This window comes from Balaenoptera physalus (genome assembly GCF_965194825.1).
Source record: "Balaenoptera physalus genome assembly, chromosome: X".
NCBI lineage: Eukaryota > Metazoa > Chordata > Mammalia > Artiodactyla > Balaenopteridae > Balaenoptera > Balaenoptera physalus.
In genome coordinates, this window is record NC_138903.1 from 108,302,726 (window position 1) to 108,327,935 (window position 25,210).

At 36.7% G+C, this 25,210-nt stretch overlaps 1 protein-coding gene across 19 annotated transcripts in view; it reads right to left on the reverse strand.

Moving 5' to 3' along the window:
* The window catches only part of THOC2 (THO complex subunit 2), a 110,325-nt gene that overhangs the window by 23,203 nt on the left and 61,912 nt on the right, over positions 1-25,210 (reverse strand). For all 19 annotated transcript variants that reach the window (XR_014258892.1, XM_082446796.1, XM_082446793.1 and 16 more), the window contains 11 exons: positions 17,953-17,994; positions 17,382-17,512; positions 17,183-17,284; positions 13,007-13,091; positions 12,281-12,374; positions 11,793-11,873; positions 9,781-9,877; positions 7,643-7,760; positions 6,469-6,648; positions 5,483-5,647; positions 1,094-1,369 (listed from right to left, as the gene is read on the reverse strand). Coding sequence is in view for 18 of the 19 variants with exons in the window: in XM_082446796.1 (XP_082302922.1) it covers positions 1,094-1,369; positions 5,483-5,647; positions 6,469-6,648; positions 7,643-7,760; positions 9,781-9,877; positions 11,793-11,873; positions 12,281-12,374; positions 13,007-13,091; positions 17,183-17,284; positions 17,382-17,512; positions 17,953-17,994 (1,371 nt within the window). In the remaining variant the exon portion in view is untranslated. The remainder of the gene's footprint in view (positions 1-1,093; positions 1,370-5,482; positions 5,648-6,468; positions 6,649-7,642; positions 7,761-9,780; positions 9,878-11,792; positions 11,874-12,280; positions 12,375-13,006; positions 13,092-17,182; positions 17,285-17,381; positions 17,513-17,952; positions 17,995-25,210) is intronic.

Consider the following 25,210-nt stretch of genomic DNA (forward strand, 5'->3'; position numbering starts at 1 on the left):
GACAAAGTCAGTCTTCGTACACTATCAAAACAGGATACCTTCTCAACACTGGTACTTTTACTCTGAGGCACGGAGTCATCTTTGATCCTTCCTTCTCTGTTCCAATATTCTAACTGCTTACAAGTCTTTTGCATTCCCACTACCTCCACCATAGTCTATTCTCTCAGTACTTCATAATGAATTACCCAAAAAGCCACCTAGTTGGCCTCCCGCCTAATGCCAGTCCCTTGCCCTATCAAACGTATCCTTCATATCACTGTCACGAGCAATCTGTCTAAAGTACCATTTTTACCATTATCGCTTCCCCACTGAGGAATCTAAAATAGTTCTCAATTTTATCAAGCCTTCCTTTTTTTTTTTTTAAAGTGCATTTTTAAAAAATAATTATTTATTTGGCTGCGCCGGGTCTTAGTTGAGGCACGTGGGATCTTCGTTGCAGCACGCGGGATCTTTTAGTTGCTGCGTGTGGACTCTTAGTTGCGGCATGCGTGCAGGATCCAGTTCCCCGACCAGGGATCAAACCCCGGCCTCCTATATTTGGAGCACGGAGTCTTAACCACTGGACCCCCAGGGAAGTCCCTCAAGCCTTCCTTTCTAACTTTCATTGCTCTACATCACCTGGCCCCAACCTAACCTTTCAAATTTATCACTAAGCCCAATCGCCACAGTAAAAGTGGTCTCTTTAAACCTTAGACTACTTCATACCTTTGCTGAAGCTTTACAGTCGCCAATTTGCCTCCATATTTCCAAACTTAACCTATCTTCAAGGCCTATCCAGTTCAAGACTCACCTCTTCAATAAAGCTTTCTCCTAAAGAATTCTCCTTTGGGAAATCCTATTGCTCTTGCAATTGGAGTTAAGTAGATCATTTTAAGTTGCTAACACAGCCCTCAAATACCTTTTGATTGGTCATAACCTGCATGTACTCACCAAGCCCCTGCCCCACCCATGGAGAGATAACCTCTAAACCCACTTAGAAAAACATTATGTAACAACAGGATAGGAATTTGAGCTAATACAATTCCAAAGTATGGATAATGTTGAATCAATACCATGAAGTTATTGTACTTGAGCTACTAGAACAAAAACCTACCATTTCCTGATTGTCATCAATTGCTTTCATCTGGACTTTAAGTTTATTGACTTCCCGTTCATAGCTGGTATGTGGAACTGCAAGGTCATACATTGTCAATGACCAGAATGTGGCATAGAATTGAGGGCTGATGTCGTCCCAGACTTTGGAAACATGTAAGGAAACCACTGCTTCATGGACAGGAGCCATCACCATTTCACATGATGTAATGTACTTGTGAACTTTATGTTGCTGTTTACTTCCCTTCTCTGATTTTTTAAGTTCATCATACTTTGACTGGAGATAAAAAGTAAAAACACACACATACAATATAATTTATAGCACTGATTTTCATAGTATAAAAACCTAGGTTCCCTTTTCAAGAATCAGAAGATGACCAATCAAAACTGTTGTAGGAATTCTAATTTCTTACCAACAACATTTCTTTTAAGATAAATCATCCCTGGAAGCTGTTTCAATATTTAGCCCTATGTGCTTACTATGAGCTTTTCTGAAGATTCTTATTGCATCTGACCTGTTGAGTAAGTGAATAGGATATGTGGGCCCCCTGTCCATTTCCCCCACCCTACTCTCTCTTGCTGTTGCATCAAGGATTGAACATGCAGGGTTTCCACTCCTGCTTTTGAGATATTCAAGGGAACCAAGTAGAGGGTCTTAACACTAGTAAAGAGGCAGAATGGAACTAGTAACAGCCAACCAAAACAGAATGTTTCATCGCTACATGTAGCCCCTATCATCTGTTACAATTTGTCAATTAAGAAGTTGGATCAACACAAAGAATGGTTATGAGAACGTTACCATAAGACCGCTAAGTAGGGGGACCAACTGTCCAGGTTTTCCAGTGATTGAGGGGTTTCCCAGGATGCAAGACTGTAGTGCTAAAACTGGGAAAGTCTCAGGCAAACCAGGACCAACTGGTAACCCTATTGCTAAGCTAAGTTATGATTTTCTCTGAATGGCTATGGCATACTGGAGTTTAAAGCATGTGGGAACTGACTGAAACACAGCTTTTTTTGGCCTGATTGGTTTATCCTAATTTGGGGGAGAGTCAGAGGAAGGCCATATCCTTAATTGTATGAGAAAAAGAATCTGTTAGTACAATGGGAGGGACTACATATTAGTTCACAGAATGTGTGTCAAACAAAAAAGAAAACAATACAAAGTGGAGTTGTTGCTATTATCTCACGTCCTTCAGTCTCTGTGAGACGAAAGAGCTCTCACCCAGAAAACTGTCTGGGTTAGGCATCATCCCTGAAGATGAACCTAAGAGGAGATCTAAAACTAGCTTCTTCTTTATGCTAGAAAGCACTTAAATCATTTACAGTTTGTGCTAAACATGGAACCCAGAACTAGAAGGTCTGAAGTCAAAGGTTCCACTTCCAGTTCTGCATCGTGATAGGCGAGAAGAGTCTTGGCTCCTTACAGTCCAGCTGCCGTCCCTCCTGAGTGCTCCATACCCCAGGCTCACTGGATTGAAGGCACACCAAGTACTCTTTGTTCTACAAGGTATCTCAAGCAGGCTCTGAGAATCATACAATTATTTTAGAAGTGGGAAAAATTATCTCCTGTTTTCCCCATTTTAGAGAGCATGCTGGTAACTACTGAGGCCACATAGGTGGCAAAGCTATAAGTATAAAGAACATTACTTAGGAGAGAGGTCCCAATTACACCAGAGACCTGAGAGAATAGCAGCTGGGATAAGAAAAGGCTTTTAAATTTTTGAGGGTGGGTCCTACTGAAGGCAACTAATATGAATCTATGTGAACGGAAAGACATCTGTTGAGGTTCTAACAAAACACAGAATAAAACAGTGATGAAACTACCTGCATAAGATAGCTAGCTTATCTACCTGATTTGGTCATATTTAGAATATGAACTAGGGGAAAAGCCTTTCTTTCAGACCAGTGTTGCAAGGTGGCTCTCAGCAATTAAAACTGAAAATTAGGTTATAGGTATGACAGTGTTATATGATAGCCCCAGTCTCCCTAATCCTTTGGTTCTGAATCTGTGACTTCTATTTCCAGGCACCCCCCTCATTCCTATCTAGTTGAAAAAGAAAAATAGGCTTGATCAGAAAAGACGGCTATACTGCATATTTGCCTAGGACAAATATTTCCTTGCCTAAAGTCAGTTTAACCCTTCTTCAAGCTCACATCTTCAGTCAAATGGATAAGTATAACAGCTCTAAAAAGTCACCTGGGGAACTAGACCTACGGAAGAGAAATGATATCCACTGTTATTGTACTTTTTTTTGTTTTTGGCCGTGCCACGCAGCATGCGGTATCTTAGTTCCCCAACCAGGGATCGAACCCATGCCCCCTGCAGTGGAAGTGCAGAGTCCTAACCACTGGACCACCAGGGAATTCCCTGCTGTACTTCTAATTACTGTTCAAAAAGCTTTTGGCCTAACAATGTGAGCAGTGTTTGGTTGGCTAAATCATTCCCATGAGAGCCTGCCAATAGTCAATTTATGGAAGGGACCTAGCAGCCCTCTAATACTCATACTCTCTCATCAAAGGTTCTTCAAGAGGGGCTTTCACCCAAGAGGCAAAAGTAAGGATCCCTAGGAAAGCCTGGATGCCCAATCCAGTGTAACCAAGGTTGCCGAGGAATTCCCTTTCCAGGGGGTGGCATGTGGCCTACCCCTGATCTGGTTGTATAGCCACCTCTGTATAGTTCTCTGTTTTTCTCCTCAAACTTGAAAGGAAAATGACATTTCTTTGTTTAGATGTTTTTATCTCTTAAATGACAAAGACACAATATTTTACACAGGCTACGGAAAAAGTAGCTGTTGGTATGAATGACCTGCTCCATTTTCTGACCTGGAAAAGTTCAGCCAACCTCAGGCAACCAGGTGTTCCTGTTTGCTAGGGTTCAATAGCGCTGATTAGTGTGTCACTTCTCAGTATAGCACAGGGCAGGTCAGAATTTCTGAGATGAAGCAATTCTCCCACCTCAGTCCTTCAAGAAATCAGGTCCCCTGTTGTATAGCTGAGACTGATCTACTGTGGGGTGGGGCGACAACACAAAACATAACTACACAAAGAGAGCATAACAATTTTCTGGATTGAGAGAGTCTAAAGGAGAAGAAGCCCAATCCTACTCCCTTATTCCCTTTTTCCCTCTAGAGAGTACAGCACAGTATTACAAGTGATAACTGAATCAATTAACATTTAGCTAGTTGTTAGAGGTTAAGTGTGAGACTGTAGCAGTTGATATGTAAACACTAACAGCTGATGGTTGATTAAATGATCAATTAGATCCCAAATTTCTCAGCACCTTTTCCCCCACTCTACTACACAGCCCTGTATCCCCACTGGGAACAAGAAGGGAGCCTACTTAAAGATAAGGGAACAAGATCTTCCCCAAAATCTGTAGTGAAAGCCTTGCATAGTACAGACTTAAAAAACAACAACAGATAAACAGAAGGGCCAGAATCTAAGCCTACAGAAAAATGAAGAATATGCTTGGGCTCCAGTCAGAGTGGGGAAGTACCACAGTTTCCAAACAGAGTACTGACCATGGCCCTGAGGGAAAAGGAAAAGTAAATTCCTATTAGAGGTAACTGCTTTAAAGGGAAGAGTCCAGGTGGCAGATAGAGAAAAGGAGGGAGGGTTGTGTCCTCTTCCCCCACATCCTTACTTGAATTTCAATACAGTCACTAACGGGATACCCTGCTTGGGAGGGCTCTAGTTTGCTTTTTGTTGTTGTTTGTTTTCAGTTGTTTCATTTAGGTGGAGAGAAATAAAACAAGAGCCATGAATATACCTTTCCTAGAAGTTACACAACAGAGAGTGCAAGAGTATTTAGAATGTTTGGGGGTGGTTAAGTCTGTCAGTCTTTATTTCTTTGAAGGCAGTATGTGTAATAGCAAGTCAACTATCTGACAGTGATACTGTCACTGAGGAAACAGGATTCTCTGTATTCAAGAGGAGTGTTTCTCAGAATGACGTACCACATTCGCCTGCATCAGAATCATCTAGTGCTTGTTAAAAAAACAAAAACAAAACAAAAATCCCCAGGTACCATTCAAATTACTAAATTAGAATTTATGGACATGGGGTTGAGTTTTTTTTTTAAGATCCTTCCTTGGTGATTCTCTAATAATTCCCTGATGAGCTGCACTAATGTTGGAGAACTATAGTTCTAGAGGGCCCATAAGACATCAACTTGGACAACTGGTGGTGTAGTAACAGTAAAATTATAGAACTAGTAAGACTTACTTTTTAAAGGGGATATTTTCATTGCCCACTGTGCAGAGCTGAGTATTAACAAAAGAGCAATTCTCTCATAATCTATATCTATGTCAAATTAAAATGCATTTACAAATAAAAGTTAAGTAGTAATGTGGAATCATTCCTGAATGGCAGCAAAGATACTTATACTTACCGAAATATGGTGTGCATACATTGGCCTAGACAGGAAAAATGCTGCATCATGGGGTGTGTGAAATTCATTACAGAGCACATCAATTGAAGGCACTCGCTTTATATAATCTTCTGTGCTTAGATTAGACGCTAAAAACCCACCAAACTGTACCAGGGTATCATGACACTAAATTTAAAAAATAAGACAAAAAACACAAATGTGCTACCATTTTACTAAACCAACATAACATTTTCCAAAATGACTAAGATATATTTTAACAATATTTTGATTAACAATTAAGAATTCAAATTTTACTACTTGAAAGAACTTTGGAGACAATCTACAAACTTAATCATATAATCATATTACAAAAAAGATACCCAAGTCCTGAAAAGTTGACTAATCTAAGACTTTAATAGTCAACAAAGGTCTCAAGTTCCAAGCTATTGTTCACCACCTTTAGTAGCAGAATATATTTATCTAAATCACATAGAACAATTTTATGTATATGCAAGTCAATTTTCTTGGCCCTTAAAAGTCGAAAACTTTATAAAATATGCGTGATGTTTTTTATTTCCTTGTAATATAGTTGGTGATAGTTAAACACATTTTGTAGGCTAACCATAGGTTTTGGTGCTTAATATTTAAAAATATATTTTATAAATGAAGATCATATCTACTTTGTTGTGGCTGAAATTCCAGATTTCCAGAGATCAGAAAAGATGAGAGCAAACAACTTAAAGTTATCTACTTAACTGAAAACCTTATACATATTATTATATCCCCTAGATCCATCTCTTAAATATCATAATTTGCACAGAAAGAGTCCCAATTTCCAGAATGTCTATTATATATATAATTATATAATTACATATTATATATTGTATATAATATATATGATATATATATGATGTGCAAAATGACATTTTTTAAATTGTATCACATTCTATATTTTCCACTATCAAGATTTAAAAACCCACAGAAACACAAAGGCCACTTTAACTTGCCTGATCATAGAGCTTTCCCACAAGTTTCAAATGTTTCTCTCCACCTTCCTGAAAGATTACCCCATTCCTCTGCTGAGCCATAAGCAAACAGAGAGGAAGAGCAAGATCATGGTCTAATAGTGCATCCTTTAATCTCTGGGAGGATTTTTTAGTGTTTCTTATCTGGCCAAAGTAACCACCCTGCAAAAGAGAAGACATAACTTTACCAGTGTACCAGTACATAACACATGCCATCTGATTTGAAGAAAAAACACAGAAAGGGTTTGGTTACAATCCTGAAGATAACAAACCCACACACTCTACATTCCTTCCCTCTCTTTACAAATTTATTTTACTGACACTATTACTGCCACTGGCTTTAGTCACTGGCTTAAAGATAACTGTCAACTGTCTTTAAACTTCTACATATTTTCCATTTTCTACCATGCAGTCCCTTATAAAGGATTATCCTTCAGTCAGTGTGGAGCAGAGTCAACAACAGAGTAACTATGCTCAGATTTATGCCCGTTGGGGTATCAAGGACCACAGAAGATTTGATATTTATTTCCCTCCAGATGTATTACTTACTGTCTTTTACACTTTGTTTCAGCTTTTTAAAAAGGTTAAAATAACTAGTATATCGCAATTTTTAAAAGGGAGGTGGGGGCGATTGTAAGAGGAGGGTATGTATGGCTTTGACACTTAGCTTTATGTACTTATGTGCTGTTTAAATTCTTTATTATGAACATGCGTACATTTTGATTACTGTAGCTTTGTAACACTGTCTGAAGTCTGGGATGGTTATGCCTACTGCTTTGTTCTTTTTCCTCAGGATTGGTTTGGCAATTCTGGGTCTTTTATGGTTCCATATAAATTTTAGGATTATTTGTTCTAGTTCTGTAAAAAATGTCATGGGTAATTTGATAGGTATTGCATTCAATCTGTAGATTGCTTTGGGTAGCATGGCCATTTTAACAATGTTAACTCTTCCAATCTAAGAGCATGGGATATCTTTCCATTTCTTTGAATCATCTTCAATTTCCTTTATTAATGTTTTGTAGTTTTCAGCATATAAGTCTTTCACCTCCTTGGTGATGTTTATTCCCAAGTATTTTATTTTTTTTGATGCGATTTTAAAAGGGAGCATGCATACATTTTGAATTTTGAGTCACTAAACAAAAAGAGCAATTCTCACCTCAGCTTTTAGTTGCTCTCCACCAGTCATGGCCTCTAGTTGCTCCATTGTCATTTCTTCTGTAATTTCTATTCCTGCCATTTTTTGTACCACTTCTTTCAATATAAGCAGGTCAAAACTATTTAGGAAAAACAAGAAATAGTCTATAGTTGAAACTTCAAACATAAAAGTAAAAATGAATTGTAATTAATATACTAAGAATCCCTAAATTATTTGTATATAAATATTTGGGCCATGTAATATGTTTAACTTTTTACTTGGAAGTAATTTCAAACTTACAGATAGGATACAAAGATAAGAATAGTACAAAGCACACCCACATAGCCTTTATCCCTACTTCACCTGTTATTTAACATTGCGAACATCCCGTTCACTTTATCATTTCTGTTTTCTCTCTCTCTCCCCCATCTTCTCTCTCTCTCTCTCTCTCTCATGCACACACACACACACTCTCTCACAATTTTCTTGAACTATTTGAGATTAACTTATCTAGTAAGTAACATCATTTTAGAGGCACCTAAAATTCCTAATTACCCCTAAAATTGCTAATGTGTTTCCTAAGACTATCGCTATTCTCTTACATAACCACAGCAATAGTTATCAATTTTAGTAAACCTAACACTGATACAATACTTTTATCTAATATACAGGTCATATTTCATTTTTAGCAGCCAACCCAATAATGCCCTTCATAGCATTTTTTTTTATCCTCCAGTACAGGATGCTCAATATATATTTTTTGATAGTATAGAGCCATCTCTTTAAACAATCACACACACTTGGGAGGAATGGAGGGAGGGAGAGGAGAAAGGAAAAAAGGAAGGAAATGCAAATTCCAAGTTGTGATATTTGAGCCTAAGATGACAGTTTAGTGGCCTGCCTTACGCATATTTATTACTGTGCCAACAGTTACTCATTTGAATTCTCAAAGTTTAGGACTGTCAATGGAAATAACACCTTATGACTTCCAAGATCTTCCTTAATTTGTTAAGTAATGAAGATAAGGAAAAACATTCTTTCCTACAGAACAAATACAGATGTTTTTCCAAAGAAAGGTAAAGCTAGGTATACCCAAGACACAAGTTAATACACAAAGGAACAGTTTTCTAAGATTATTATTAAGTGCTTACTCTCTCAACTTGCCTTGCTTCTCTAAACATAGTTTTTGAAAACAAGAGGGCCCTCATGCAAATAAGTATGCAACAAGTACCAATGAAATATTTTGCTTTTCCTTTAAACAATCTTTTCATTAGATGGTCACAAAAACTATACCACAGTACAGAAAACTGAACTAGATATTTAAAAGTAATGTGATGTTTTCCTGGCCTATATAGACACAGAAGAGTAAAATGTATACGAATGGCCAATAAATGAGTATAAAGCAAGTGATATATGCGGATTAAATCCCGAACCTAATTTTTTTTTTTTAAGTTTTCCCTAAACCAAAATAATCTGTCAAGAATTACTTAGGTAATACTTGTTTGGAGCACCAGATAGCTTTACAGATTTCTGTTTGCTTTCTACCAGAAAGCTTTTGAAAACCATTTCCAGTTCTTTGAGTCTAGTCAGTGTATTGCTGATGGGGTTTAATATACATTCTAATTCAAACTCTAAGCACTGATATTGGTCCAGAATAAAATAATAAAACTCAGTATTTATAAAGAAAAGAAGACAATGTCCAAAAGGTGCATTAGTGTTACCTATCTCTGAAGTTTAAATTAAAAAAATAGTTGTGTTTTAAAGATACTATATATACCCTCAAAATAAACACATTCCTACCAAATGTTCAATGTAAAGGCCAATTACTGTCCAGTAGCATAATCAATAGTGCAATGTGTTTTGCCATAAGAGGATTTACAATATACCATATCAACCATTTATTCAAAAGCCTAACAGGTAGTCAAAATGAGTTAGTTTCTTTAATGAGTTACACATATAGCCAAATATTACATTTCTTTCTGTATATTTTAAGTTATTTCTTTTAATTAAAGAATTCCACATAAATAAGTGAGCAATTACTGTTCTTAAGCCTACAACCAACAAACAGTTTTTCAACATAATAGCAATGTCAGTATCTCAGTACCAGCAGAAGTACTCTAATTATTGAATTTCATTTACATATAATTTGCTATGAATACCTTTTGCCTGCCTTTAGCTGATTAGCCACATACTGAAGAAGACCAGCAAGATCAATTGGATATTTACGAAAAACTGCACCACAGAAACTAGCCAGACCTATATGAGATAAAAAAAGAATAGGGCTTTTTAAAAAACAGTTCATAAAACAAAAAGCACAATATTAAGTGTCATTTCAATGAAATTTCCAAAACAAAATGAGGTGGGAAAAATTGTATTGCTGATGCCACTGAACAGAATTTTATAATTAATAATAGCTAATATTTATTGACCATACATATGCCAAGCAGTCTATTAAGCTCTTTATGTAATTATCTCATTTAACCTTTGCAGTAATCACCTCAGGTTGGTATAAACCTATCGATGAGGGAAATTCCGAACAGACAGGTCATGTAACTTGCTCATGGACACACAGTTGGTATGAGGTGGAACAGTGATTCAAACTTATACAGCCTGATTCCATAACCTGTGACGTTAATTAGGCCACAACAAAATCCTGCAGATGACTCAGTAAACTTGAATGATCAACAAAACACCTGCCCCTCAAATGTCTGAGTCACACAAAAAAATCTCATTTTATCTAGGAACATGCCACTAGTTGTGGAGGGGCAAGGAAACATTGCCAGACCAAGAAGCAATCAAAAGACCAATTTTAGCCAAGAGTCCTTATCACATTAGTAGGGAGAAAACCCCACTCAAGACAAGAGGAGGAGGGACTTCCCTGGCCATCCAACGGTTAAGACTTGGCACGCACAATGCAGGGGGCATGGGTTCAATCCCTGGTCGGGAAACCAAGATCCCGCATGCAGCACGGCGTGACATTTAAAAAAAAAAAAAAAAAAAAAAGGAGGAGACCCCAGTAAAGTCAAGTGATCTGCAGCCTTTTCAACAATTATTTGCTGAGCACCTAAAGGACAATGGACAAAACACAGGTCCTGCCCTCAAGGAGCTTACAGTCCAGAGAGATATAGAAAAGTAAACTAAAATAACTATGATGAATAAAAAGTTCCACAGAAGTACAGAAGAGGGGCACCTTATTCTGACTTTTGGGTTGTTAACAGGGAAAGCTTTCCAAAGAAAGTGACCTCTAAGCTGAAATCTAATGAATAAGTAGAAAATGTGTTGGAAGAGATGAGTGGGCATAGAAGGGTACCCCAAGAAGAGGGAATAACATGTGCAAAAGGCCATGGAAAGTGCAAGAAGTTCAGCATTAACGGAACCTAGAATATTAGGGAGGGGCAAAAGATGAGGCTAGCACAGAAAGGACCTGATTCCAAAAGAACTTACTTGTATGATTTATTACAGATTGCAGACTTCAAAGAGCAATGGGGAGCTACTGCAAGATTCAGCTATCAGAGACACAACAGGTTGAAAGAAAATGTAACTGGCTGCTAGAAATCAAAGGTACAAGGAAAAAAAACAAGGCTAGGGCTTTTTGTTAAACAACCAAGTTTTTGTTCTTTTAAGGTGACTGGAACCTCAGGATAGAAAGGAGAGAAGGGAGAATAGTTCCCTTAAGATTAATTCTTCTAGGGACTTCCCTGGCAGTCCACTGGTTAAGACTTCACCTTCAGATGCAGGGGGTGCAGGTTCGATCCCTGTTGGAGAGCTAAGAGCCCACATGCCTCACAGCCAAAAAACCAAAACATAAAACAGAAGCAATATTGTAACAAATTCAATAAAGACTTTAAAATCGGTCCACATCAAGAAAAAAATCTTAAAAAAAAGATTAATTCTTCTAAAATAATAGAATGGATGGGAACTTTCATCTCCCCAGTAATGCTTGCCCAAATGCTATCACAGCCAATACTGGCTTCTTGAGTTAGAAAATGAATTAAGTACCATATGAACCTCCTTACACAGCCAAGGACATGAACCCTCTGTAGAACAAGCTGAGTGGCTAGATATTCTCAAGAGCACTTGACAAATAGGCTCTTAGCATAGGTAACAGAATACATAGCATAGCAATGACAACAGATGGAAATTTCATCCTTGGAAAAATAAAAATACTTACTCTGAAGCCAGCTTGAGATGGTTGTGTCGTCATGTTTCATTCTCTCCTTTTCTGGATTAGCTAAAGCTTCAATGATACAATCTTTCATATATTAAGAAAAAATTTTGTCAACACATCCCTAACAAAGACCGCTAAAACAACAACAACAAAAAGCCACCCCTTGGAAAATAAAGTAAATTGTTAGCTCCGATTTATTACCAATTATGGAAAAATACACTCACTGTAGTACCAACTTTTCTTTTTTAGCCTCTTTTCCAGCTTTCAGCAAGCAGATTCTAACTATATAAAAGATATTTAGTAATCTTAACATTGTCTTTCCCAATATACAACACAGACACACACACAAACTCCCAACTGGTCAACCTTTCAATCAGCCAACTGAATCAACCTCAGATGGTTGCTAAAGGAACTTAGAATGAAAATAAAACATTCACCACTAAGGTCTATGAAACGTGAAATCTATGTTATTACTTCACCTGAAAGGATACAGGCCAAGACGTCATAATTCAAAGAAGTGAGGTATTTCAATGAATCTACTACAGGTGTTATTAAGTTATCATACTTCTGTATTTGTGACAAGATCTGGAAGACAGCAACAAAGAATAAAAGGCATTGACTAATCAAAAGAGAACTTTTACTGTGCTAACTAAATAATGGCTACACTTTTTTTTTTAAAAGAAATAATGCTTAAAATTAGTTTCCTTCCATTGTGTATTTATATAAAACCTACTATTCTATCATTTCCTTAGAAAATATTTTCTTAGGCTACAATCTCCAATTAGGAAATAATTCCAGTGCATCCAAACTTGAATTTTGGAATTATAATGTGTTTTAGAAATCTCTTTCTAAACATGAAAGTGTTACATCTGAATCACAATGAAATGCTGTTCAAATGTTTCTAAAAACTAAAAACAACAAATAATGCATCACTTTATTAATGTTTTTATAACTGAAAATGTGGTACACAAGACAATGTTAGTCTGTTTAATAACAGCAGCACTGTCACTTATTATTAGAAAAGTAGATCAATGTGTTAAATATATTACATACTAAATTTTGTTTTTAGAATAACCATACAATGTTTCATTTGCTAAAGTTTTTGTCCCCTAAAACTATCAAACATTTTTAAACTACATCATTCTATTTCCACTTGTGCTGATTTAAAGACTACAAAAAGAAAAATCCCTGAAAATAGTATTAACCTCAAAACATACATAATCAAACAAAATGGTTGGATTGCTGTGGCTCAACTTCCCAATTTGTCTTCCAGAAGGCTTCACATTTTCCTTGGTTAGACGCCTACAAGGGGAGAAAAAGGTGGCAGGGATCATCTTAAGTAATTTCCCTTTTAATGTTGGTAGCTTTGTTACATCACGAAAAAAAATTTATTTCCCAAATATCCAAAATGGATCCATGTAAACAACCACCCTCATCATATGCTTTACTACAGGACTTGGGCTATTTTGATTAGGCATTCTCTAAGAGGGTATTAAAATTTTATATTAATGCTTAACATTTACAATATACACGTGGTTCATTTTATAGTAATAGTCTAATAAGCATTAAAACTCTTAACGTACTCTACAAGTACATAAAACTCTTCTTACAGAGAATAATTATTTTAGATTTAGAAGGGCTCATTATCAGTTTAGGGATTAAGATATCAAATTTGGTGTAATACATTGAAATGCCTCATGCCATCTGTCTCAGTGACCCTAACAGAGTGATAGCTAACGCTGCACTCCTTGATACAAGAAGTTCTCTGGTTTTCATATTCAAAGTAAACAATTCTTGAAAAATCAATTCTACTCTTGTCCTTCCTCTTTAATTCTCCCTCTACTCAGTATTCTTTTACTAACCTTTTGGAAATTTATATCTACGAAATGCTTACAAATTCAAAACAATTATTACACAGGATCTTTAACTCTTCTGATGAAATTACTACATAATAAATCTAGAAACCTGAAAAACTAACAAGTGACAGGAAGCTTTCTAGAGTGAAAATATAATGAAGCAAATAATGAATTTAGTTGACAATTCAAGGAATGTGACCATTCTGGAAGTGACAAACTTGATATAATTATCTTAAGAAACTTCTTTTGACAAAACTGATCCATCAATCAAAATTATTTCATCAACAACTGCTTCCCTTTCCCATTCTGCATGGCCCAGTTTCTTTTTTTCCCATGGAAAAGAGAGACCCATCAGTTTTAAACTTTGGCTATACTCTGTTCTACTTTGAAGCTTTATTTGAAGCACAAATAAAGTTCTACCACCACCTGCCCTTACTTCTAACCCTACTATTTCAGGCAAGCCCTCCTACCTGCCAAAGCCAACCCTTCCTTTCCATATTTTTTATCCCACTCCCTTCTGCTTCCTCTCCCCCAACACCAAAAAAAATAAATAAATAAAAGGAATATTATCTTGATTACGTCCTCCTCTCAAGCAACCATGGTGCTTGGCATATGGAACACAATCAATGAACATTTGTGGCATGAATTACTGGATGTCCTATAGCAAATTCATGTTTTAAACAGTAATCAAAACTTGTGAAATTCCCAAGCAATAAATTAATACATTCCATTCTCAACTTAAAAAGTTCAATCAATATCAAAATCATATTATTCAAGGCTGGTGAAACAGTTGAGCTTACAAATATAACAAAAATCCAAGTACATTAAAAATTCTGCACATATTCTGTGATAAACATTTGTATTAATTTACTTATTCATTAATTCATATTAATGTCTTCTGTGACAGGCAAAGTGCTAAGCACTAGGAATACAAGGATGAGTAGCAGCTCCTGCTCTCAAGCTCAGTCCAGCTGGGGAGGTAGATTTAAAACCACTTTTAAAATTTTTATATTCTTAAACAAATAGAGCAACTTATAGAACAGTACTTATTATATGCTATCAGTAGTATAAAAAGGGAGGGAATAATATATTTGTATTCACTTGCATATACATAAAAATAGCCGGAATGATAAATAAGAAACTAAACAGTGACCACTTTTTTTTTCCTTGGGAGAACTGAGTGGACAGGGTGAGAGACTTTTTACTGTCTACCTTTTCATATCTACTACAATTTAAACCATGTGAATCTATAAACTAGTCAAAATATTAGATAATTTTAAAAAGAAAAATAATCATAGCAATATACATAAGCGGTATGATAGTATTTATATGCATATGAGATAGTGGTAGCACAAATAAAGAACAATCAATTGTGCTTGGTGGTATGTGCAATGGAAGGCTTCACAGAGGTGACACTGGAGCCCACTGTCCAATGATGAGGTCACCAGATGGAGAGAGGAAAAAGAGGTAAGGGAAAACCTGTACAAACAAAAGAAACAAAAAATATATGCAAAGGAAAAGGAGACCATAGCACATTTAGGGAAACATAAGTGGGCTCAGTACAGTTAGAGGTAGAACTGGCAGGAAATGAGGATGGAAATAGGGAGAGACAGATCATGAAGGTTCTCTTATATCACCAAGCCATAAAGTCTGACATATAACCTGCAGGCAATGCTTAGTCACCAAAGGATTTTGAAGAAAGAGAATAATACAAGGCACTATAACACTCCAGATAAAAGAACTAAGTTAGTGGTGGTAGAGAGTGGAAGAGACAGATTCAATATTTAATGTATCGGGGCTCCCCTGGTGGCACAGTGGTTGAGAATATGCCTGTCATTGCAGGGGACACGGGTTCGATCCCTGGTCCAGGAAGATCCCACATGCTGCGGAGCAACTAAGCCCGTGCGCCACAACTACTGAGCCTGTGCTCTAGAGCCCGTGAGCCACAACTACTGAGCCCGCGCACCTAGAGCCCGTGCTCCACGACAAGAGAAGCCCACGCACTGCAACGAAGAATAGCCTCTGCTCACCGCAACTAGAGATAGCCCGCGTGCAGCAACGAAGACCCAACACAGCCAAAAATAAATAAATAAAATAAATTTATCAAAAAAAAATTTAATGTATCATTAAATAATCCATATAAAGCACTTAGTTCAGCGCCCACCACACATAGTAATGGCTTCAAAAATATTAGTTGTTGTTAAGCTAGAAACTCTACTTGGGGAATTTTTAAGCCTGGAACTCTTTCGGAAGGACCAGTTCTAATATCATCTCTTTCCATGCCTTCCCCAACTTCCATGGGGTGAAATATTCATTCTCCTCTCTATCATCCCATAGAACTTTATACATATTGTATAAAAGCATCTATTAAACCAGACTGTGATTGTGCACACAGCTGTTTCCCTGGTAGACTGTGACCTACAACAATATCATTCAGCAAAGAAAGTATCACTGGGGGCTTCCCTGGTGGCACAGTGGTTAAGAATCTGCCTGACAATTCAGGGGACATGGGTTCGAGCCCTGGTCTGGGAAGATTCCACATGCCACGGAACAACTAAGCCTGTGCACCACAACTGCTGACCCTGCGCTCTAGAGTCTGTGAACCACAACTACTGAACCCCGCATGCCTAGAGGCTGTGCTCCACAACAAGAGAAGCCACCACAATGAGAAGCCCATGCACCACAACGAAGAGTAGCCCCCGCTCGCCGCAACTAGAGAAAGCCCGCACACAGCAACAAAGACCCAACACAGCCAAAAATAAATAAATGAATAAATTTATTTAAAAAAAAGAAAGAAAGTGTCACTGCATACTGTTAAATCTAGTTAAACTAGTGAATGCACTACTTCTAATTAGAATAACTGTACGACTGCACAAATGTAAAAGAAATAACAATAAACAGCCTGGCTGAAAACCCTTGCAATACAGCAGTGTAATTAGTATCTAAACCAATACTGATCTGAAGTATACAATTTTCATAATTAAACTTCAAACAGTTTATCAGGAAGTATCAATAGATTAACATCACTCTTGTGTTTTTAATGATATGAAAATAAAGCACACAAATGAAAAAACTATAAATTTTTCAAAAGTTGACTCCCTAAGGAGATAGTTCTGCATGATTCTACTAGATCTTCCAAAAAGAAAAAAGAAATCTTTATTATAACTTTCAACAGAAATTCCTAGAACTTTGACTACCTTGTACAAGCCACTGAATGTATTATGCAAATTGAGCAAAGGCTACACAGTATGCTCTCCTTTAAAAAAAAAAAACCTCATCCTATAATATAATGCATCCTAAAGAGGATTTTTATTAGATTTTATAGCTGTGCAAACATGACAACTACAAAAACTAACATGGTAGTCAAAATGAGCTAAAAACCACAAAAATTGATAGTCACTCTATGTATAGTATATAATTAGCTACACCATTAGCAAATACTCCTGGGCTTCCTCAAAACTGAGGCTCAGACATGAGCTGGCTGAAAAAAAGTAAATCAGATCCAGATATTAAGAAGAAAAATAAATTAAAACTTACTTCATGATATATTTGGCTCTGTCTATTGTTTGAGCTTTAACTTTTACTAAAAGTGGATGACTGTTGTAAGTTTCATTCTTCCACTGGCCATACAGACGATATCTTGAAAATGATGAGATGAAGAATTAGGAAAAGTTAAACACTTAGAGGTTAGTGCACTAGAATAGTAGCTAAAAATACAAAAATACTATGTATTTACCTATGCTGATATGGAAATGTTTTAAACATTCCCCACAGTTCCTCAGACATACAAGCATTGCAGTCCATCAAAGAAAGAGATGGAAGTAATACCTGGTCAGTAATGCTAAGCAAGCAGCTAAGGATAACTTCCTACGAAAAATGGAGGAAAAATTATTTCAATTAAGAGATGCATATTAATCCCCCCCCCAGACAAATTTATGTAAGCCTTGGAAATATTGCCATTCCTTGATTTAATAACACACCATATCTAATTCCCCACACTATCACTGTACTTTTCACAATGGTTATCTGTGTTTCTCCATCTAAGAAAGCAAATGAGGTGAGGGAAGGAAAGGGGTAGCAAGAATGAGGGACTTTTTATCCCTTTTCCTTTCTCAACATGGTAATACTCAAAAACAGGAGGCTGTCAATCTTAAAAGATACTTTGTACGATATGCCAAAAGCTACATTCAACATGTAAAGTATAAAATAGTTATTCACATAGGTGATTAAAGCTTGTTCACAGTAAAATTTACAGTATGCTGTACCTAGACAAACATCAGACACATTGGATTTTTCTAGTCTCTTACCGTCTTCTCTTTATCTTCTTGTTTGCTTCCATCAGACTGAAACTAAAATTAAAAAAAACTATAAATAAAATGCAAAAAGGTTAAGATTATGCTGTCACAATTTCGTTTCTAATTTGAAAAACAATTAACTTGCATGTAGTTGTGAATTATTTCGCTACTTGTTACACACATGTAGATTTTACATACAGTCAGTATTACCAATTAACATTTTAAATTCTCATCTACATTTCTAACCTCCAAAAAATTTGTGACATTCATGAATTTTAAATGCCAGTTTTATAAGCCAATTCTTTTCTCAACCTCATTACCACAAACCAAAGCATCCTAAAACTGATCTGAGTATTTATTATAAAATTGTAGCCAGCACAATTTAGTTATAATGCATTTGCATTTCTCCTTCCAGACGTTCTAGTTTTCCCCCTCAGAATTGGTAAAATCTAACACTAAAGCAACGACAACAAAAATTAAACCCAAAGAAATCCAAAGCTATGTTTTAATTCACCACTACTTAAGCCCTAAGAAATAGGCCCAAAATATTAATACCATTGCTGACAAAGACCAAACCACTTCCTAACTTGGACAGACTGAATGAAAAAGCCTGGGTCATTATTTTATCAGTGATTCGCAGGTGGGCTGCTGAAGTGCCATGTTTGACAACGCTGTGTATACATTCAAAATGAAATTGTAACATTTGTGTGTGTATAGGCAGGTGGAGTGTTGGGGGAGTGTGCAAAGGCCAAAAGGACAGGTGAAGCACTGATACTCAAGGACAATCTAGATTTCTGGAATGTATTTAGCTCAATACCAAGTATGAGAAAGGGAAAAGCTAATATGCAGCTAACATACCTTATTGGTAGATAAGGATATTTTGTGCGTGTATGTTTTCATGCTTGAGTAATTTAATGGGTGTTACTACAGGGAAGTGTAACTTCCGTGCAACATTTTCACATAAGACTAATTCAGGGACGGCCAGGTTACCTTGATGGGAAAACATACAGAATCACACTTTTTTAATTGGCAGGTTAAAAAGATATGGTTCCCTTTCACAGAAACGATTATTAAGTCAACATACATCCTGGTCAGCAAATAAGGAGTCAGGTTATGAAGGAGTGGCCTGGCAGAAAACAAACTATATAGTTGCTTTTATTTTGTTGGAGGGGGATGGTAATTCTGGTGGCATACTGCGTGTACACTGGGAGGCAGAAATAACGGTATGTCATAATTGGAAGAATCCGGTTTATAGGGTATTGTGTTGGGGATAAAGGCAGTTAAGCTACTCCTTTGCTAGTATACTATGATTCACATGAACCTAATAAAGCTATACATAGTTTTCTCCATACAAATAAAACATTTTCTTAGTTACTAAGCTGTCCTAATTCCTCTTACTAGATACTTATATTAGTTTCTAATGTCTATTTGTCAATTCTCTAGATTTCACAAGCAGGAAAATTTGAAAGAGAGAAAGAAATATGGAAAGCACAAGGAAACTATCTAGAAGAGCAGTAAGAAAAGGTTTCTATCAAAGGCTAATTATAACCAAGATGAACAAAAAAAAAACAAACAAAAAAAACAAGATGTACATGCATGTAAAAGTGATTTTCTTCACACATTCCACTCCCCTGATGCTTTCTTTTCCATTTAGTTTAACTTAATTTGCTTTTTAATTCAGAGCACATACAAAACTCTCCATTCCCACAATAGAATACTGAAAGTTTTACTGAATGGCCAGGCAGAAGTTGAAGAAAGAAAGGATGGGGAGGGACAAAAGACATTCATTCATTCATTCATTCATTTGTTTACTATGTGCCAGGCACTGGGAATTCAAAGATGAACAGGAGGGAGTTCCTATCTTTGAGGAACTGACAAAGTTACTATCTTTCAGGATCTCTTTAAGATCAAGACTACACTTATCAATGTACGGTTAGGAACTGAATTTTTAAGCTCGAATAAAATTGAGCACTCACATTTATGTCTACACAGACCATCAGCTATAAATGACCCCAAGCAGGTTCCAATCTTGCCCTGTAACAACAGAGCAGCTAACGGAGCTGCATAACACTACTGAGCACCGTCCCCCCCAAAAAACAGCAGGTTCAACAAGAAGGGGCTTTTGGAGAGTTCAGAAATAAAGGCTGGGGTAAGTCGTAGATATAACTAGATAAATTACTTTTTTATTACTAATGTCCTATTTTTAGTACTTCTAACCCATGAATGTTTCAAATGCTACTTTAGAGCAGGGGTCCCCAACCACCAGGCCGAGGACCAGTACCGGTCCGTGGCCTGTTAGGAACCGGGCCGCACAGCAGGAGGTGAGCAGCAGGCGAGCGAGTGAAGCCTCAGCTGCTGCTCCCCATCACTCGCATTACCACCTGAACCATCCCCCCGCCACATCCATGGAAAAACTGAAAAGGGAAAAAAATGAAAAATATTTAAATTTGTGACTTAGACTACATCTAAGTAAATTATGGCATTATTGTCACCGTCCTTATTAACTATCATTCATTGAGTACTACATGCCATGTAATAGGCTAAGAACTACACATTTATGTCTTAAAACTACTCTAATAGAAGAATCTTTTTGTTAGGGTTTAAATAAGACCCATCAAAATAACTTAGAAATAGGAAAATATAACCTATAAGTTAAAAGTTATGGGAACCTAGCCAAAGCAGCCTTGAGGGAAAAAAACGGAGGTGGAGGAATCAGACTCCCTGACTTCAGACTACACTACAAAGCTACAGTAATCAAGACACTCTGGTACTGACACAAAAACAGAAATATAGATCAATGGAACAGGATAGAAAGCCCAGAGATAAACCCACGCACCTATGGTCAACTCATCTATGACAAAGGAGGCAAGGATATACAATGGAGAAAAGACAGCCTCTTCAATAATGGTGCTAGGAAAACTGGACAGCTACATGTAAAAGAATGAAATCAGAACACTCCCTAACACCATACACAAAGATAAACTCAAAATGGATTGAAGACCTAAATGTAAGACCAGACAGTATAAAACTCTTAGAGGAAAACATAGGCAGAACACTCTATGACATAAATCACAGCAAGATCCTTTTTGACCCACCTCGTAGAGAAATGGAAATAAAAACAAAAATAAACAAATCGGACCTAATGAAACTTAAAAGCTTTTGCACAGCAAAGGAAACCATAAACAAGACGAAAAGACAACCCTCAGAATGGGAGAAAATATTTGCAAATGAAGCAACTGACAAAGGATTAATCTCCAAGATTTACAAGCAGCTCATTTAGCTCAATATCAAAAAGCAAACAACCCAATCCAAAAATGAGCAGAAGACCTAAATAGACATTCCTCCAAAGAAGATATACAGATTGCCAACAAACACATGAAAGAATGCTTAACTTCACTAATCATTAGAGAAATGCAAATCAAAACTACAATGAGGTATCACCTCACCCCAGTCAGAATGGCCATCATCAAAAAATCTACAAACAATAGATGCTGGAGAGGGTGTGGAGAAAAGGGAACCCTCTTGCACTGTTGGTGGGAATGTAAATTGATACAGCCACTATGGAGAACAGTATGGAGGTTCCTTAAAACCTAAAAATAGAACTACCATATGACCCAGCAATCCCACTACTGGGCATATACCCATTGAAAACCATAATTCAAAAAGACACATGCACCCCAGTGTTCACTGCAGCACTATTTACAATAGCCAGGTCATGGAAGCAACCTAAATGCCCCTCGACAGATGAATGGATAAAGAAGATGTGGTACATATATGCAATGGAATATTACTCAGCCATAAAAAGGAATGAAATTGGGTCATTTGTAGAGACGTGGATGGATCTAGAGACTGTCATACAGAGTGAAGTCAGTCAGAAAGAGAGAAACAAATATCGTATATTAACGCATATATGTGGAATCTAGAAAAATGGTACAGATGAACCTGTTTGCAAGGCAGAAATAGAGACACAGACGTAGAGAACAAACATATGGACACCAAGGGGGGAAAGGGGTAGTGGGATGAATTGGGAGATTGGGATCGACATATACACACTAATATGTATAAAATAGATAACTAATAAGAACCTGCTGTATAAAAAATAAATTAAATTTAAAAATTCAAAATAAATTAATATTTTTTAAAAAAGTAAAGTTATGGGAACCTGAGTTTACCAAGCCTGGAGAAGAGATAACAGAATCACCTTTCAATGTTTTGGTTCAAAGCCTTTTGAACTTTCAATCAGAAACTCTTAAAAACTTTACAAAACACTTAGAAATAACCCCTTAACTCTGATACATCATTTATGAAAACACAGGAAGGGATACTAAATGAAAAGTACTATCTGCCACCACCTTTCTTTTTTAGTCAATACAAATCTCTACTAAGATGCCAAAGAATGAATAATATGGTCACCCACACACAGGATGACCATATGTGCTGGCTCTCAGTTCTTATCCCAGGGTAACTTTTAAATGTTACCTCTCTTTCACACACTATGAATTTTTTTTTCTGAAACTGAACACTGAGGTTGAATTTCAGGAAACAGCCTTGGAGAAGAGGTACAGCAGTTGAATCAATTGTTTACAGCAAGTATGTGGTCCACACTAAAAATTCTGCTTTCCTTTCTTGTAAAAAATGTACTTTTTTAAAACTACACTGTTTGTACATCGAGTCTACAGTTGCCTACTAATAGACTTAATATCTGCCTATCCTTGTATGTTTATATACCTCTCTTAGGTAAAAAGCATAGCTAACGGGAAAAATTAAGATCTTATTTGTAATTTATTACCTTAACTATGATTTTACACCTTGATTAGAATTGCCACATGAAGATATTCAGTAATAGCTAAAGTGACCTGAGTTCAAACCAATCATTATAGGGGATAATACAAGTACTAATATAAACATCCTAACAGTTTTTCCCTGCTCAGACTCATTAAATAGCAAGGGTGTTATAGATTAAACTTGGGCTCCAACTCTAGAGTACCAATGATAGCAGTGTCTGTCTCCATTTGGACAATAAGAATTATAATCAAGGTTCTGACTGTTTTTGGTTTTTTAATATTTATTTATTTATTTGGTTGTGCCAGGTCTTAGTTGCAGCACATGGGATCTTTGTCACCGCGTGCGCGATCTTTGTTGCGGCATGCGGGATCTTTAGTTGTGGCATGCGGGCTCTTAGTTGCAGCATGCAGGATCTAAAATATTTTTTAAAATGGGCAGAATACCTAAATAGACATTTCACCAAAGAAGACATACAGATGGCCAAGAAGCACATGAAAAGATGCTCAACATCACTAATTATTAGAGAAATGCAAATCAAAACTACAATGAGGTATCACCTCACAGCAGTCAGAATGGCCATTATCCCACAAAATCTAGAAACAATAAATGCTGGAAAGGGTGTGGTGAAAAGGGAACCCTCCTGCACTGTTGGTGGGAATGTAAACTGATCACTATGGAGAACAGTATGGAGGTTCCTTAAAAAACTAAAAATAGAACTACCATATGACCCAGCAATCCCACTACTGGGCATATACCCTTAGAAAACCATAATTCAAAAAGAGACATGTACCACAACGTTCACTGCAGCCCTATTTACAATAGCCAGGACATGGAAGCAACCTAAATGTCCATCAACAGATGAATGGATAAAGAAGATGTGGCACATATATACAATGGAATATTACTCAGCCATAAAAAGAAACGAAATTGAGTTATTAGTAGTGAGGTGGTTGGACCCAGAGTCTGTCATACGCAGTGAGGTTAAGTCAGAAAGAGAAAAACAAATACTGAATGCTAACACATATATATGGGATCTAAAAGAAAAAAACGGTTCTGATGAACCTAGGGGCAGGACAGGAATAAAGACATACACATAGAGAATGGACTTGAGGACATGGGGAGGGGGAAGGGTAAGCTGGGACAAAGTGAGAGAGTGGCATGGACATATATACACTACCAAATGTAAGATAGATAGCTAGTGGGAAGCAGCAGCATAGCACAAGGAGATCAGCTCGGTGCTTTTCGACGACCTAGAGGGGAGGGATAGGGAGGGGATATGGGGACATGTGTATGCATATGGCTGATTCACTTTGTTGTACAACAGAAACTAACACAGCATTGTGAAGCAATTATACTCCAATAAAGATGTATTTTTTTAAAAAAAAGGGAGATATGTGTCCATACTACCCTTGACTAGTTCACTCATGAAACCCCAGCAACAAAAATTTCCTTTATTTGATAAAAATTCTTTGATTTGTTACTAATTTATAACAAATTTCAAAAATGAGAGGGGAAAAAACATCTATCACTACAACGTAAAGAGCTAAAGGCATTCCTACATAAAATCAAATCTACTCTTGAGGGAAATGAAACTGCTACTTTGAAGTGGCACCTTATATTTAAAGACAGAAATAGATTAAAGTATATTATTAACGCTTTTTAAAAAATTATCAAAAGCTAGTGTAGTGATAGCTTACATAAGTGATAACTTATTATGATCTAAAAAATTCATGACAACTATTTTTTTAACTCTCTAAAATTGAATACCTAATTATTAGTATCTAATTCATGTTTAGACATATCTCATTTGATCCATATTGCAACCCCAGGAGCTAGATAAGCCAAATATTATTACCACGAATTTCTGGCTTAGAAAAGTGACCAGCTTAAGGTCACATTACTAGCAAGTAGCTAGCAGCTCATCCTGATGAAACTAGTTCACCTAATTACCAATTTCTAATGCTTTAATTACTCGGTTAGGGGGACAGCCTTAAATGAAGAATCTGTGGGCAAGGTAGGTTCCAAAGTCAACACATAAAGTGAAAATTACATATACTCACAATTACCCTAAAAAAATCCCTTACATCATCTATAAAGTATACAGACACATTATCTTTCATTTCAGTCCAACTCAAGACTCTGTTTTTCCCCTCTAATATTAGGAGAAATCACTAAGTGACCATGAGATGTGAACATGAAATAAAGTGACTGGCTTGCATTTAGGGGGCCATGTCACACGAAAACACAGTTTAAAAACTAGACTAACTGAATGTGGTGAGATACTCTCTAAGACACCTGAGAAACTGAACCAAGATGAAAGAAAAAAATTTCTCCAATTTCACCCTTACTCCTAGACATACACACTGAGTATTTTGATGGAACAAGTCTGGCCACATTCACATAAACTAAGCACAGGTATGGTGTAATTCCACTGTACTTGATTGAATCCCATACCTTCATCCAAAAGGAATATTAATTTTGAGCT